Source organism: Portunus trituberculatus, chromosome 37 (genome assembly GCF_017591435.1).
Source record: "Portunus trituberculatus isolate SZX2019 chromosome 37, ASM1759143v1, whole genome shotgun sequence".
Classification (NCBI taxonomy): domain Eukaryota; kingdom Metazoa; phylum Arthropoda; class Malacostraca; order Decapoda; family Portunidae; genus Portunus; species Portunus trituberculatus.
Genome location: NC_059291.1, coordinates 4,234,700 through 4,251,290, shown reverse-complemented (window position 1 = coordinate 4,251,290; position 16,591 = coordinate 4,234,700). Strand labels below are relative to the sequence as shown.

At 36.6% G+C, this 16,591-nt stretch overlaps 1 protein-coding gene across 1 annotated transcript; it reads right to left on the bottom strand.

The window, feature by feature from the left end:
- Positions 1–4,577: 4,577 nt before the first annotated feature.
- LOC123514046 (ubiquitin carboxyl-terminal hydrolase 5-like) lies at positions 4,578–15,853 on the bottom strand. Its single transcript, XM_045271630.1, has 15 exons — positions 15,695–15,853; positions 14,952–15,077; positions 14,456–14,635; positions 14,135–14,281; positions 13,372–13,519; positions 12,984–13,096; positions 12,662–12,809; positions 10,760–10,946; positions 10,068–10,287; positions 9,787–9,950; positions 9,493–9,652; positions 8,326–8,476; positions 8,031–8,213; positions 7,621–7,849; positions 4,578–7,373 (listed from the first exon to the last, which is right to left on the bottom strand). The coding sequence occupies exons 1-15, from the start codon at positions 15,788–15,790 to the stop codon at positions 7,196–7,198; spliced, it is 2,430 nt and encodes an 809-aa protein (XP_045127565.1). The 5' UTR covers positions 15,791–15,853; the 3' UTR covers positions 4,578–7,195.
- Positions 15,854–16,591: the final 738 nt, after the last annotated feature.

Genomic DNA, 16,591 nt, shown 5'->3' with positions numbered 1-16,591 from the left:
GCGAGGACAGCGAGATAACGTTTGACATCTTTATCCATCCTTCATATCAGTGGTTCCCAGTCTGTGTCACGCGTACCACTAGTGGCACTGTACATGAGCACTTTCGGGATCATATGCGATTTTTAGTTAAATTAAGTTAATTGATTTCTCAGAAGAAAAAAAAATTCTTGCCTTAAAGAAGATCGTTTGGCATCGATCAACTGGTGGAGAAGAAACAGGAGATGTATCCCCCGAATTAAACTGAGTTGTGTTCCTTATTCATTTGTGTGTTCTACTTGTGAATGAATTGATATTTACTGGGACTGAGTTTTTCTGGAGTCAGGTGGTATACGCGGGGACTCCAAGTACTCGCTCAAGAAAATTTTGGGAGCCACTGCTCTAAGTTAACAAAAGTAACCTAACTACTAATGTTAATGAAGTTAACAGATACCTATTAACAATGATTGCTATTAATAACAACATCAAAGCTAACCAATCATTAATTTGCAGTCATTTACTAAAAATTAAAGATACTGTAACCATAAGATAATTACGATAATGTAAATACCGCAATCTCGGGGTCGCAACACCTGCCGTCTTATTTTTTAGGATTTAGCTGTCCCAATGAAGAAGTCAAGCACAAAGGGATAAAGCACAAACAAACAAAGAAACACACACGCGCACTCTCTCTCTCTCTCTCTCTCTCTCTCTCTCTCTCTCTCTCTCTCTCTCTCTCTCTCTCTCTCTCATACAGTGGGATAAGTCAACTTTATCCAAAAGTCCGAGTCATAGGGAAAAATCTGGTCCTGCTGGTACAGTTGCTATCATTGAGTTGCGTATGTGTGAATGAGTGATGAATGTGGAACGAGTGTCCGAGAACTGCAGCAAAGGAAAAAAATAAAAGCAAAGAAAAAAATCAAAGCAAAGGAAAAAAATAAAAGCAAATAAATAAAGCAAATAAAATAAAATTAATGAAATAAAAAAATAACATTGTGTTTTTATTTCTTCCTTTCTTTCATTCCTCCTCTTCCCACCCACTTTTCTTTAGCTAGTTCATTATCTTTTCAACCCCCCCAACCTTTCTAAGAGAGAGAGAGAGAGAGAGAGAGAGAGAGAGAGAGAGAGAGGATGGAAAATGTGTAAACAAAACAACAAAATTATCGGAATTGAAGCACAATTGATAAAAGGAGGGTATATGAAGATAAACTGGACATATCTTGAATAGACGACTTTTACACAAGAAAAAAAATGGTGAGCTTCTTTCCAAGGTGAGGTTATTAACAAAAAATAAAAGACGGTTATCAACTCTCAGGACTGAGATGAAGAGAGAACAAAAGTAGAAAGTGCCAGTCAGCGCAACACGACTACGAATCAAGACAATAAATAAAAAAATAATAATAAAATAGAAAATAAAGCAAACATAAATGCAAAGGAAGGGTGATAAAAAGGGTACATGTCAGCCAAGGAGCTCACACCTCAGAGGTATCGTATACTCATTAGGGGATCAACGGGATGTGGCTTAAAGGATAGGTACATACCTCATTCATCCCCAGCAGAAGTCAGGTGAAAAAAGGATCATCGAGGTAGTACCGTACAAGAGCTCACGTGGAGACAGCTAAGCATCCCTCGGGGCCCTCTGATTGTTTCCACCTACCTCTACTTTACTCCTGTCTTTGTTCATTGTATCTATAAATATTTTTTTGGTTTTGTTCGTTTCTTTCAGGCAAGTTTGTCTACAGCATCTTCATCTCCACGCATTCTTTATACTTCATCTTCTGTATGCAAACACGATCAAATCACCGAACGCTTTGTTCATTGCACCTGAAAACATTTTTATATTTTTTCTTTCCAGCGGGTTTGTCTCCAGCATCTTCCTCTCCACGCACTCTTTATAATTTATCTTCTATACACAAACACGGCCAAACCACTGAAGTCATTGCATCTGTAAGAATTTCCTTTTTTTTATGTTCTTATCTTTTCGGCGAGTTTGTCTCCAGCATTTCAATTTTCACGAGTTATTTAATATTTCAACTCTATTATCTAAACAGTGCTGTACATTAATTTTTCTAAACAGCATTAGAAAATTATTAGAATTTAAGTGGAAATTTTCAGATAACATTTCATTAGTGAAATATTGTGCCTCTGCCCTCCATCTGTCATGCAGGTTGAAAACTAATCATAAATATTACATTAATCCCATATTCTCATCTTAAAAAAAGAAAGTCAAAGTTCGTAACATGAACATTCTTTTGTGATTGTAAAGAACATTTTTTTTCATAGCTTTCCATATTTCTGCCTCTTTTAATTTCATTTCCGTGTATAAAGTCTTTCCTTCGTATGTCTCCCTTGTTATCAGATTCTCCTTTCATGAGCAACATTACGTACCGAAAAATGCATGCACGAATCCTGCAGCTTGAGACTAAAGATATGCTTTTGTTTGTTTCTTTTATATTCTTATATGAAGGATATAACGAACAAACCTTATAGTGTTGCATGTATAAATAAAAAATGTTTATCCTCACTGACCTGCTGTCTTCCTCTGCTATAGCTGGTACACAAGTTGACCCTTTTTTTTTTTTTTTCAATGGTCATTCATAAGCTGGGTACTTTAACATATGCAGGGATTGAGTTGATACAAGCGAATGGTAAAGGGACCGGTAATTAGTTCATTAATTCGTATTTTTTTATAGTTTTTATATAGTGAACAATAAATCGCTCATATAAAATCAATCAAGAACTTATTCAGATATGGTTTGGCTGATGAATAATTAAACTCACTCCACTAAGAAGAGATTTCAAACACTCGAAGTACAGTTATTTCATGATAAACTTATTTTCCGCATCTTACCTGAGAATATAACACAGGTAGTATCATTCCCATCTCTAATATTCTTAATAAGTAAGCTAACCACAACATACCTATGCCATTCTGGAAGGTGGCAGGCCAGCACTGCACGGAAACAGTCTCCCTCGTTGTCCTCTCTTGTCCGCCCTAATTGCAATTGATATTATTCTCTCAATGCTTACCCTCTCTGCCTCATTTCCCCTCATTCTCTTTCCTCGTCTTCAAATAAATGAATAAGGAGAGAAATGGGAGATGAAGGGAAAGAAAAACGATTGTAAAGAATATAATACTCTGAACATTCTCACCGTAGACATGGCTTGGCAGAGTCGAGTCAACCAACATACACACACACACACACACACACGGTAAATAGATAAATAAATAGATAAAGAAATAAAAAAGGGAAACCGAATGTAAAGTTTGCCTTGGATTATTTGTATATCATATTTGAAAAAAGAATGAAGAGGAAAGATGTCTGTACATTTTTATGTGAGACGCTGTTAGAGAAGACAGTGGGAGTATATTTCAAGAGGGGAATAGATACCCGAGAGATACAAATATTAAGGAATTAACAGGGGAGAGGTATAAGGCTTATCCAGTTATCCGGTGGCAAGGCGGTGCAAGGTCAGGTACTGGCAAAGCCACACACGGGCAGTCAGGTCATCCCGGAAGAAAACGAGAGGCTTTAATTTGTTGCTTGGTAAATTTGAGATATTTTTTTCTTATGTGCGTGATATTCTCTTTATTTTCATTTTAATTACATTACAGATAGTTTGTGCATAAGTGAAAAATTAGCGAGCATATGATTAACCCGGTAGAGCAGGCGTGGGCAAACTACGGCCCGCCATAGGAATTCACGAGGTTCAACAAATGCTAGTAAATTTGAAAGAGCAAGTTAATAACAAAACCAAATAGTATTGCGAGTATTTCATATTCTTCATCAAAGTGTGCACATGTGTGCACGCTTTTTCTTTAAAGGCCTTTGATTTCGTATTTTAAGTATTAATGATTTTGGGTTAATATAGTCTACGCAGCCTTATAAGGTTGTATTTTATTATTTTTTTAATGTGGCCCTAGCACTGAAAAGTTTGCCCACCCCTGCTGTAGTCATTCCTCTGCTCCCCCCTCCCCCCTCCGCTCTCTCTCTCTCTCTCTCTCTCTCTCTCTGTAATGTCACTGTCATGTATTGAAGCCATTTGTATTTCCGTATATTAGTTTCTTTTCAAGCCACTTGTGTTGTAGTTCCATTGTTTTTTTGCAATGTTTATCTCGGTCAGCCATTCATTCCACCAGCCCGTTCTTTCATGTGAATAAATATGAATGGTAGGAGGCGAGGGATAGAGTACAAAAATAAAAAATAAAATAATGAGATGAACCTCAGACAGCTCCGAAAAAAAAAAAAAAAACATAATTGGCCCACCACGGAGAAGGGGGCAAAAATGTTCCTTCTGTCGCTGCGTGGCTAATAACGGCAGAACATTGAACGTGAGGAGAGAGGCACACATTAATGGAATGCATCAGTATCCTTAATCTATCTTATAGAGGGGTAGTCCAGACGACTCACTGTTAGAATACAAAATAGAGAGGGATACCCAAGCCGAATCACTTCCTATCAGTTGACTGTTGTAACACACCGAGGAATATGATACGTGGCAATTAACCATTCCAGACTGTCTACGATAATGATGGTGATGGTGCTACGTTATTCAACTATTACTAGAGTACTAGTGTAGCCAGTGAAAAACATACATAATTGGCATTTGGTATTTTTATTATAAAACGAGTTCACACTGCTAGTCCTGAAGTGACTAGTTGTAATGGAATAAAAAATTCAAACAGCAATAATGTAAATAAAAAAATAAGTTAAGCATTTACTGCCATTACTGTAGTATGTAGGTAGTACTAACACAGGGAAGCCTATCTTGCATATAACCTGTGGATCAGTCAAACAATGTGAAACAGTGAGTACTACGGCTTTTTTTGCAAGCTAAGATACTTTTAGGCATGTCAAGCCAACTAAATATCCCAAAATAAAAATGACTGACTTACTTGGCCGTATTGCTGAAGCTTATCATGAAAAAAAAAAAAAAAAAAAAATTAAATAAATAAAAAAAAATAAATAAATAAAAAAATAAATTAAATAAAAAAATAAACAAAATTAAAATAAATGAATAAAAAAATAAATAAAAATAAGTAAAACAAAAATTAAATAAAAAACGGCATTTACTAAATTATGATACTGCACTATAAATGCTGTGTTTATCAGCCCACATTCTTGAGTGGTTCACTCCTAGGCTATTACCAAATCGAGACTGATTGAGTACAGAACATATACTCATCTATTTCATCTATACTGTTGCTTTTGATCATTACTTGACACTCATAGATAGATTAGCATCTTGCACTGCTAACATCTGTCTTGAGTCACCTACATGAAAGTGTGATCTAGGTGTCATTCATTCTATATCTCTACTTTCTTTCACTCTTACTAATAATGAAAATTCACACAACTTGGGTAACTGCAGTATACTACTTATCATTCTGTGAATACTTAGACCTATGAATTGCAGGATTCAGTTCAATATGTGCTCTGCCAGAATGTTTTCCTTTACATGCTGTCATGGATAAAGACTCACTGATTTAAAACAGATCTTTATAGTACCTGTCTTTAATTTGATTTTCCATATCTACTAAAAGTACTGAACAAAAAAGATAACATCATGTAATCATGCTCAGACTTCACAGCCAGTGACAATATTTTACAAGATGAACTGGATAACAGGATTCCCTTTAGTCTCACTGTCACATGGTTGTGAGATGAATGCACAATCAAACTGGGATGCAATGAAAAAAGTTTGAAGAACACAACTTGTGTGTGTGTGTGTGTGTGTGTGTGTGTGTGTGTGTGTGTGTGTGTGTGTGTGTGTGTTTTATAACTGCCTAAAAGCTGCAAGAACAGCTACATGCAGTTATACTCACAGCATAGGATCTACACTCTCCACTTCCCTGATATCTACTCATAAAAACAAAAAATACAGAAAATATATTTAAAAATACCATTTGTTAAGGACAGAATTCCAAACTCTGAGGTCCACAAACATGCATTGTACTATTGCTTTTCCATATAGAGCTAACCCTCTTGTCCTCTGTTTCTGATTGTCTGGAGGCCATCTTACAAACACTGTGAATCAAAAGCTATATAGCAAGTAGGTAAGCATTATGCAATGGTAAAGCCTTCCATCCCTTCATAAATGTATTCACCATATTCATGGAAGCTATACATATATTCCAATCATAATAATCATGGATAAAATGTTTAAAGTAGCTTGGTGCTTTACTTCAGATAAGTAGAGCATGAGAGGATACATTTATAAGTATAGGCAAGTGTGGTAGCATACATATGGTGAAGCTCACCAACAGTGTCCTATGTAACTTCTTAATTTGTGTAAAGGCATAAAAATATAATTAACTGAAATAAATAAATAAGTAACTGTAAACTGTATGCCAACAAATAAAGCTCATGATCAGCAAAAGAAATATAAATTAAGTATAAAATCATGCAAAATGAGGTCTGTTTGTGACCTAACACTGTAAACAAAAGAGAACAATAAATATACTATGATGTGTGGACAATATTACTCTAGAGTTCTTAAAAACTTCAAGCCATATGTGTGGTAATTGTCACAATACGTATTCTCTAATTCAAAGGCCAAATTGTCAAATAGTTTACTTATGCTGCTGATACCCAAATGTGTTACACATACAGTACAAAGTGGTGTAAAATGATGCACATAATAGCATCATGGAACAAGCAACTGTGACTGAGTCAGATGTCAAATACTCAGAACATGGGCTTACATAACAAAACAAAACAAAACCTTTCTAAAAGCATGACAGAGCCATGAGTCCCTTCAAGTTCAGTCATATACTATGGACCTAGGAAATATCCAATGATAATCAAATGGTTTTTGGAGACTATTTCAAATACAACATGAAATATCAATGTTTATAAGTTAGCAAACCTAAAATAAATAATCTTCAGTTTGTTCAGACTTTATGATAAGAAAACAGAATGAAAAGAATAATTGCTGATGTTGGTACTACTAGACTACTTATTATTTGTGAAGTCTCCCTATACTGTCCCTATGTGATCACAGGTTAAATGAGAATTTTCACTACTTTTGTAACAAATATTGTCTTCAACGTCATAACCGAATACCTTTGCTTTTTAGTTAAAGTATGTCATTATATATATATATGTATAGGTTTAATTTATAATCACAAGGCATTTATACACTTTAAATGAAGAATGAAACAGTATAAAGATATTCATAGTTACCAGTCTCTTTAAAGATGTGTTCCTTGATACTGCTAGTTCGTAATTCTCTTATAAAGATAAATATAACCAAGATCCAGAGGTGGGTCTACTGATTTGGACACTTTGTTGTCGTTGTATATGATCCACTCGCCATCTTTCTTTATATGGCATACATAATGTCCAACAAATATTGAGGTTCCCATGTGGCTGATGAAAGCACTTAGTTCATACCTGGAAACAAAATAGCATGCATTTAGTAACTGAATCTATTAATTCAATAGTGTGAATAAGATCTTGCGTTCCATAATGATAAACTAAACTTTAATCAAAGGTAAGATGTCTTGAGTATTAATTTCAACATTCTCCCTGGATCAGAAATACAAAAATTGGTGCAACCTGAATAACAACACTGTATATGTGTTAAACACACACACACACACAATGAGCAAGATGTCAGTTTTTTTATTTGTTAACATACTTTGGTGGGCCATCTGTGTAAGTTGGTTTTTGTGGAGGAACAGCAGCTGCTCCACTCTGTGCTGCTAATAGTGAATCCAGTTCATGCTGGTGGGAGAATATCCAGTCAGCTGCACGCTCCAGATTATTACTGGTTTCCTTGAGGGCAAGTGTTGCCTGATCCCTGGTGAAACCCATGGACATAAGCATGCCTAGCCCTTCCTCATTAGGGGTGAAGTTGTCATTACCACCTGCAGGGAAACATGAGATGTAACTTGTAAGGTTGACTGCACACATTTTGAGTACAGCCTCAAGAGAATAAAACACATAACAAATTTTACTGAAACACAATGGACATAACTGTTTTCTCTTCTTAAAAGTACATCACACCTTCAAAAAAAGATGTATAAAAAGCAAAAAAAAAAAACTTACTGGATTTCTTATCCTCCAAGACAAGAGGGTCAGCAAAGTCAGCATCACCCATATGCTCCATTACCCAGTTCATGGCTGACTCAGAGCCAGTATTGCCAGTGTAGTGGACAGCTTTCCGACAGGCCTCCCATGGGAACCCCATTTCAGCCAGTTGCTGCACTATTTCAATGTTGATCTGTGGCTCTGCAATGAAAAGTCTATTAGATTTAGGGACTGTATACAGTGCCACTATGGATCATGTATTCAGTCACCTCCATTCAGTATTATAGAAAGTGTCCAACATGATCAAACTTACCTTTTGGTGGTTCTGCAGTTTCTGGTAGTAGCTCTTCCCCAGGTTGTAGTCCAAAGCCTTTAAGCACAGAAAGGTCAAGGATCTCTGGCATGTCAATTGAAATGTCATACTTCATGGGCACCCAGTCCTGACCAATCCCAAACTTCACCAACTTAAAAAAAGGAAAAATCAGTATATATTAGAGGTCCTTCTTACAGTTATTAAACCAAATATGTACAGTAAAAATGCACTAAAATTCATACTTCACTTATACATCAGTAAACTGAATTAGGAGTGAGAGTACAGGTTGAATTCGCCAAATCTGGCAACTGCCGGACCTGAGGCTTGCCTGATTATGGAAAATTCCAGACTAAAGGTGGTCCATAAGTAAGTATTATAATTGTAACATTGTTTTAATATGATATATGTTTGCTGTACAAGGCGGTGGCATAGTGGATAAGGTGGTGAGCGTGGGATTGGGCAGACGTCCACGTGTAGGTTCAAATTCCACCACGTACAGCCTTAAAACACTTTGCCATTTGTCGAGTGGTTTAAAGTTACCTACATATCACCATGATACCCAGGTTCTAGGTGGTTACAGTCAAGATGAGCTTGGGCGGTGATATGGGCCCTAATATGGGTACCACTATAAATAAAATTGCCTGCGCCACTAATGGGCGGAAGCTGAACAGCGCTTCCCATACACTCTTCAAGTGTGCCTACAGGCGCTATAGGCCTTACTGTAAAAAAAAAAAAAAAAAAAATATATATATATATATATATATATATATATATATATATATATATATATATATATATATATATATATATATATATATATATGCAGGTAAAGAAAAAAAACATGCACTGCTGTATTCCTGCAAACTTATATTATTCTGGAAAATTTTAATAATTCCTGCAAATCTAAATTATGCTGGATTATAGAATTTACCAGATTTCAGAATTCCAGATTTGGGAGATCCAGCCTATACATGAAAGAGATAAGACATGAATCTGACAAATGAATGGAAGGAATAAGTGAAGGATGTTGGAAAGGAATGAAAGAATTCAGAAGCAAAAGAATAATGACTGGTAAAACATAGAGACTTGCAGTGAAGCCATACACTGAGATAAAGTGCAAAAGAATGCGATATCAAATATAGAGATGGAGGAAATAGAGCCACTCACCTGGATGATCAAGTAATCAGGGAAGGTGCGGAGACGAGTGATCTTATGCATTGGCACTTCCTTTCCAGCTGCAGAGCTCTGTGTCATTACTTCTTCAGGTGATGCTAACTTTGATAAACACACATCAAAGGGAATTTTAGCTCTGACTTGTTCTTCAGGTCTGTAAAGAAAAAAGTATGTAAATTTTAACTTCACTAAGTTTTCAGAATGACACTGACCTAAAATATCAGAAAATATGATCATGCAACAAATGGAGATGAGCTCAAGTTGGCTCTAGACACCAAGACTACTCACAATGCCTTCTGCGCAGCCTGTGCCTCTGCTTTCCTGGCTTGGTATGCTGCCACCTCTTCTTTGTTGATGGCCTCCTCCATGGGGACTGGGAAAGGCAGGTACTGATCTGGTCGAGTGACAAAACGCACTTTCCCACTGGCACTGCACACAAATTTATCTTCGACCTTTGGGAAGATTATACAAATATTATCACCTTTGTGAACCTAATAATTCTGTCTGGGAAGATCCTAATTCTCTCAATTTTCTTACTCAAAAGATAAAATGAGGTGTCAGATTCTAACCTCAAACTTAAAGCAGTTGCCAGGATCAGTTGTACCAACAGAGTTGCAGGCTGTCATTTTCAGCACATGCTCCAGAAATTCCATGGCATCCTGCTGCTTCTTGGTGGAAAACTCTAGGTGGCCTTTCCCAACCAATGTCCGAAACATAAGAGGGGAAATGCCTGGTTGAAGGTCATCAACATCTTTGCTCTTGTCTAAAGTGTTGGGAGGCTCTGAGTACCTGCAATATGTGAATTCAGTGATATAAAACAAAGACATTGACTTTCACTAACATTCTACAATGTATATTCTCTGAAGTGTGGTTACAAGATTTAATGCAAGAGTACCAAAATCAATCAGTAAAAGGTTGTGGTAATATTCTAGTCATTTCTAACCATTACTATCTAATACTTTAGTTCCATTCTTTTGTAGATATATTTAAAATAGATGTAAAATGTAACAGGGAAGGAAATGCCACCTTCCCTGTTGCCTCAAGAACTAATGAAATGTGTCTGCAAAAGAATGGAACCCAAACAATATGAATGTAAATTTACTGGCTAATAATAAATACAATTTTTCAGCTATTAAGAAATGTTGTTTGCTAGACCAAGCTTAAAAGAGCCCAGCAGAGTATACCTGGTATAACATGTCTCTGACTAAGAATAACTAAAACTTGATGTTTGAGATGACATGCAAAGCACAAACTAACATACCTTCCTGACAGCAAACCAGCAGCAAGTTTACACATCTGAACACTGAAGTCCTCTGAAGGATTAGAGCCTTGGTAGTTCTCCAGGGTGGTCTGCCTTATATTGTAGAATCTTTCAACAAAGCTTGGGATGGTGAAGAGCACTTGCATCACAGAATTTATGTAACATGAATTACCAAGGTTCCTCATCCCTGCAGGGTATAATGAGATTATTAGTAAGCTTCCACAAATGGTGATCTATTAAACAATGCTACAAGTACTATAGTAAAACTAAATTGTACTAACCCGTAGGGCTAGGCCTATAATCTGTGTGACGCTGCCATATCTCTCATTACTTCAAGGAAAACGGAATAATTGTTTTATTTATTTTAATGCATAACTTTGCTAAAAAAAAATATAAGTGATGGACAAGACATGAAGATGCCATAGGTAAATTAAATATAGTTAAGGTGCTGGTTATAAAAGTGAAAATGAAGCTGATAATTTACCAAATATTTACTATTGTGTCCTCTTGAGATACCCAGTGTAATATAATGAGTGGGGAAAAGAAACGCTGATAAGGTTGTGATGCTGTGTGGTGTATATCTTGTTTGCACTGGGACAAATCCTCTTCACTGTGCCTTCAGATATACCAGCTGCACCTGCTGTCCTCTTCCTCGCTTAATTTATAGGTAAAAGTGGTCCTTGCAAGCTTTATTTATTAATTCTGTAGACAAACTTCTTGGTTTGGCTGTACAACACACAGACGAGGATGCATCAGTGTATCCTTCCATAGTGGCGACCAAATGAGAAGTGAGTTGATTTGCACCTGCGTGGTGACCTGACTCCTCCCCCTTCCCCCAGGGGAAATCCCGCCCCGGGTCGACTGGCAAAGTCGCCCGTCCTGACATGCCACATCGTCATACATATTCATGAAATACCTTCATTTGATTTGGTATATAACACTTATTTGTATCAGCTGCTATTTGATGAAATAGTCAGAATATTCTCAGAACGCCGTTTGTTGATAATACAGTGATTAAAGAACCACGAGTAGTATAGGCTGAATGTTTTGGTTGGAAATCTGGCAGAATGGCAAACACCACCTTACGGGTCAGTACAATTTAGTTTTACTATAATCATATTTTTGGGCATTTTTCAAAAAGAAATTTCCAAGAAAATCACCCTGCATCTTACTTGCCAAAGGCCAAATGGTAGCTTCATTGCTCTGTTAGGCTCATTGGTACCTATACATGAACTCCAAACACCTTCTAGCAAAATATTTCCCAAATTTCTTTAGTCATTAATAATGAAATATTATAAAACTATGCACATAGCCATGGTAATAAGTACAAACTTACAATGGTGGTGTTAAGTGCTGTAACTTGGCCTACCATGATAGCTTACTAAAGGGTATCAGTCTACACTTTAATTTTTTCTGTACATGAATATGTCATAACCAGCACATGCATTGTACACTGGTGAAGGGACTATATGATGAAAGCATGAGATATTCAGCTAAGGATTCTTAGATTAATTGTACTTTTCTTGTATATTTCTCCTGGACTGAGTATACTAAAATTTGACTGTGTATTACATGCTCATGCACTTCATATGCCTAAAATATGGTAGTTATATAAATTTTCTCAATAGGAAAAAGAAAACTGCATCTTACTATACTCATGTGATGTGCAGTAGCACAGTTAATTTCACTTAATAGGGAAATGAGTTTCCTTTCCTTGAAAACCCTGACATAGCAATATATATGAACAAGGTACAATGATACAATATCATAGCTACAACACTGACAATTACAAAAGAGATTTGGTTATAAAAAAGTTCCAATTATAAACAGAACAAATAGAAATGAATCTATACAACATACTGACACATCATATTACATTGCAGACACACCAAAAGACAGTACCTGTGAATCCTGGCCCAAACTTGGGTACCAATTTTGTACCGGATTCTGTAAGGCGTGACCACTCCCATGCCCGTTGATTGTAATCAATCTCCAGCTCCAGCATTGTCTTCTCAGTTTTCTCCATAACTTTAACATTGATACCAAAGTGCTGTGAATGAAAAGAAGTGATATAGCAATAGCTAAATCTACATACTGTCATTTCAATCAAAATCAACAGGATCAATGCTACCATCACACACATCATTTCCATAAAAAAAAACATCACCACTACAATTACAACCAACAATACAGATCCACTACTGTACAACACAGAGCCACTTACTGCCAAGTGCTTCACTAGATTGGGATCAAGCACCATATCATCCTCATCATAGCTGTAAACATCAGCATTCCCATCCTGTGTGATGGTGCCAAGCTTCACTGCAAGTGGGTACTCTGAAAGAGATACCAAGGAAGAATTCAAATAAAAAAAAAAGACAGAGAGAGAGAGAGAGAGAGAGAGAGAGAGAGAGAGAGAGAGAGAGAGAGAGAGAGAGAGAGAGAGAGAGAGAGAGAGAGAGAGAGAGAGAAAAAAAATAGACTAAAATATATGTAGAAATATTTGAAATCTAAAATGCTGACAGCGTAAATATTTCATGTCAGATAATTCAATTGTTCTTTTCAGAAGGAATAACAACAGTGCAAGATTTGAATGGCAGATTTTAACACACTTGTCTTCTCATAGTATTCAACAGCATGATTATTTCCTCCTGAACCATCCAGCTGTCTTCGACCACAAAGAATCTTCCCATCAGTTAAATTAAGCCACAGATTGTCTGTCTTGTCACACTGCTCACACTTCCATCCACGGGGAGGAACCTGCAAGGGATTGAATAATATGGATGTCAAATGTAACATCCTATAATCAGTGTTAAGGAAGCTTCCACATATGTGTATTTTTGTTATGCAATGTTTTCTTTCATGCATCAACCTTGTATATAATGAAACATCATTATACTATAAACATATAAACATAAACACATGTAGCTATTCAACAAAATTATGTCTAAATTGCCATAAGATTGATATACAAAAGGCAATATTTTGAATTACAGTAATACACAATTCCTCTTCATTTTACAGTTGACAAGGCAATATGATTCAATTCTAGTCACCACTCCTTCATCAGCATCTTTCCCTGCCAAATGCCACTATCATTGCATTCATTTTCAGATTTCTAAGTCTATGACCTTATTAACTACCACACTCCAACATTAGTATAAATCAAATTTTTGCATCTAATATAATCCTGATCTTTCACCAAAGGAACAACTAAATATCAATGTAACTCTTAACTTCACAAGTACAGGTGATATGATGCTCCTTAGAAATACACCATCTTCATTGAAGAGAAAAAGAATGCTTGATCTCAGGCAATCTCTGCAACAAAACACTTTAATAACAAGATAGTGGTTTGCATATGAATTGAGTTACCTTGACTCCATTGTCCAGCTGCACAAGGTTTGCCGAATGTTTGGAAACTTGCCGCACCTCACCATCCCACGCCCCAGCAGCTGCCTCAATCTCAGCTAAATGCAAGGCAGACTCTGCCTTTAGCACACCAGCCACACTCTGTTGCACCTGTGGCATAAGATCTCTAGTAGTGATATCTTGATTTTCTTAAATAGAACTGCCATGATATAATATTTTCATCAGCTTTATCTGTTTAATTCACAATGTATAGCATCTTTCCTATTTCAAAGTTATAAGTGATGTAAATGAAAGAGTGTGTCATACTAGAGACAATGCACTTACAATCTCTGGAAGCTCTGGATTAGGTAGTGGTATTGTGGTAAAGGCTGGCAGGATGACAACTGAGTTGTGTTCTTCATACTCATACCTCTTCTTGTTAGCATCAGGGTTGAAGCCGCCTTCCACACCTATAGCAAGGCGTGCTATCTTCTTCTCAGGCTCCATCTCCTTCTCTGGGGGTAGCTGAGAGTTGGGATAGAGTTGACATATATAAATTATCACACATTTTCCATCTAGGACTTATAAAATTTTTTGGCAATTTTTTGAAATGTTACAGCTTTCAAACCGGTAAGGTAAATCGTAACAAATTTTTTCATGCTTTTCATTACAAACTTCCTTTTTAACATTTCATTCTCTAAGATATGCTAAAAATCTGTGATTACACATGGTTCATAAAATTTTTGGTAACTGAGGAAGTGCATATGGTCATAATAATCTGCTGTCTAGAAACAAGTATACTTTCATGTCGTCTCTAAACAATAATTCCACAGAAACATACTTCCTTCTTGATGCGCCTGAGATGCAGAAAGACACAGTTTCCTGTACGTTGAGAGTATTGTGAGACATATTCTTTGCCCCAACCCAGGAAGGTCTTCAGACAGACATACAACCCAGTCTCACTTTCCTGAAATTATGAGATAATTTGTTTACTTTATGAAATATTAGTGAGTGAAGTTGGGAGAGATGAGTTCTGATGAGCCACACTCCATGAAATAATTGTTCTATGTTGCAAGATGTCTATCAATATGAATGTGTGACGTGAAAGATTAAAAATATGAGCTATTTATAAGACATCTTGAATACATCTTTGTCTCCACACTTGATAGCATTATTTTTTCAACTCTTACATTAATTTCTGCAATCTATTTCCTGTATCTGTATATGAAAAAGTGATGTATATTTGTGTATAGAACAAGATAATATCAAATTACACATAGCTTAACTACATGGGCCTTCTGTGAGATATGAAGTTGAAATCTTTTTAGGAATAAACAATCTAAGGAGTTTGTACATTGTCAGTGTGGATTCTGTGATCTTCAAGGCGAGACTAAGTCTCGGTGCGTCTCAGAATCAATCTGAAAATCAAGGGGTGTTATTCCTCGTGCCCACGGTGGCCATGTGTCAGTGGCAGAATGACATGCGAGAGAGGCAGGGCAAGGAAGGCACCGCCAGGCGCCACACCACACCTCTCCCTGCTCCTCCCCCACACCTGTGCTGCTCCCAGGTGACGCCTTCACTCACCGGTGTGTCGAAGGAGAACATGCACTCATCCTTGTACACTTTGTCCCCGCCTTGGGGCACGCGGATCCTGCTGAAGTGCTGTCTCAGTTCTTCCATCGCGGCGGCGAGTCACCCAAACACTGCTGACTCGTTCCGATGTTTTCACTGAAGCAACACCGCCGCTGTGTCGTAGTTATTTTCACCACACATAATAATGCGTTATCAGTTTTTCTATATTACCCTAAAACACAATTTACACCTTAATTTCAAACTAATCGATGTAGAATTAAACAAAATTAAGGTTATGATGCCATTTTTAATCATATTCTAACTTTTTGCCATCGCACACAACATTCCTACGATAGGATAGTCATTTCAAGATTTCAAATATAGTATTACTGTTCATCTTGCAACAATGGAATCAGATGCTGAATCTTTAGCTATTATCGTAGAACTTGAGAACCAAAAAAATACCGGGTCATATCCACATAACATTTTTCAAAGAATGCGCCCCGGCCCTCCTCTCTTCGACTTTTTTTTTTTTTTTTTTTTTGTCTACCCAACACTGATCATCATTTATTGTTTAGTCAACCCATTATAGGTCAGCCATTAAAGGGTTAACCCTTCCTTGTTTATTTTTTTTATTGTTTGTTTATTGTCATATTACACATACACATACAAAACAGTTACAATTAGGCAACTGCCCAAACACGTCGATAATATGACAAAGAGGACTAGATACCCGAAGGTATATGTGTCCTAATATACTCTTACTGAGATTGTAAATAATCTCAGAACAGACTCAAAACAGACAGGGGGGAAGAAACGGAAAAGAAACATATTGGTATTAATGAATGAATAAATAATTAATAATAATGATAATAATAGTGAATAATAGTAACAATTACAATGATAATA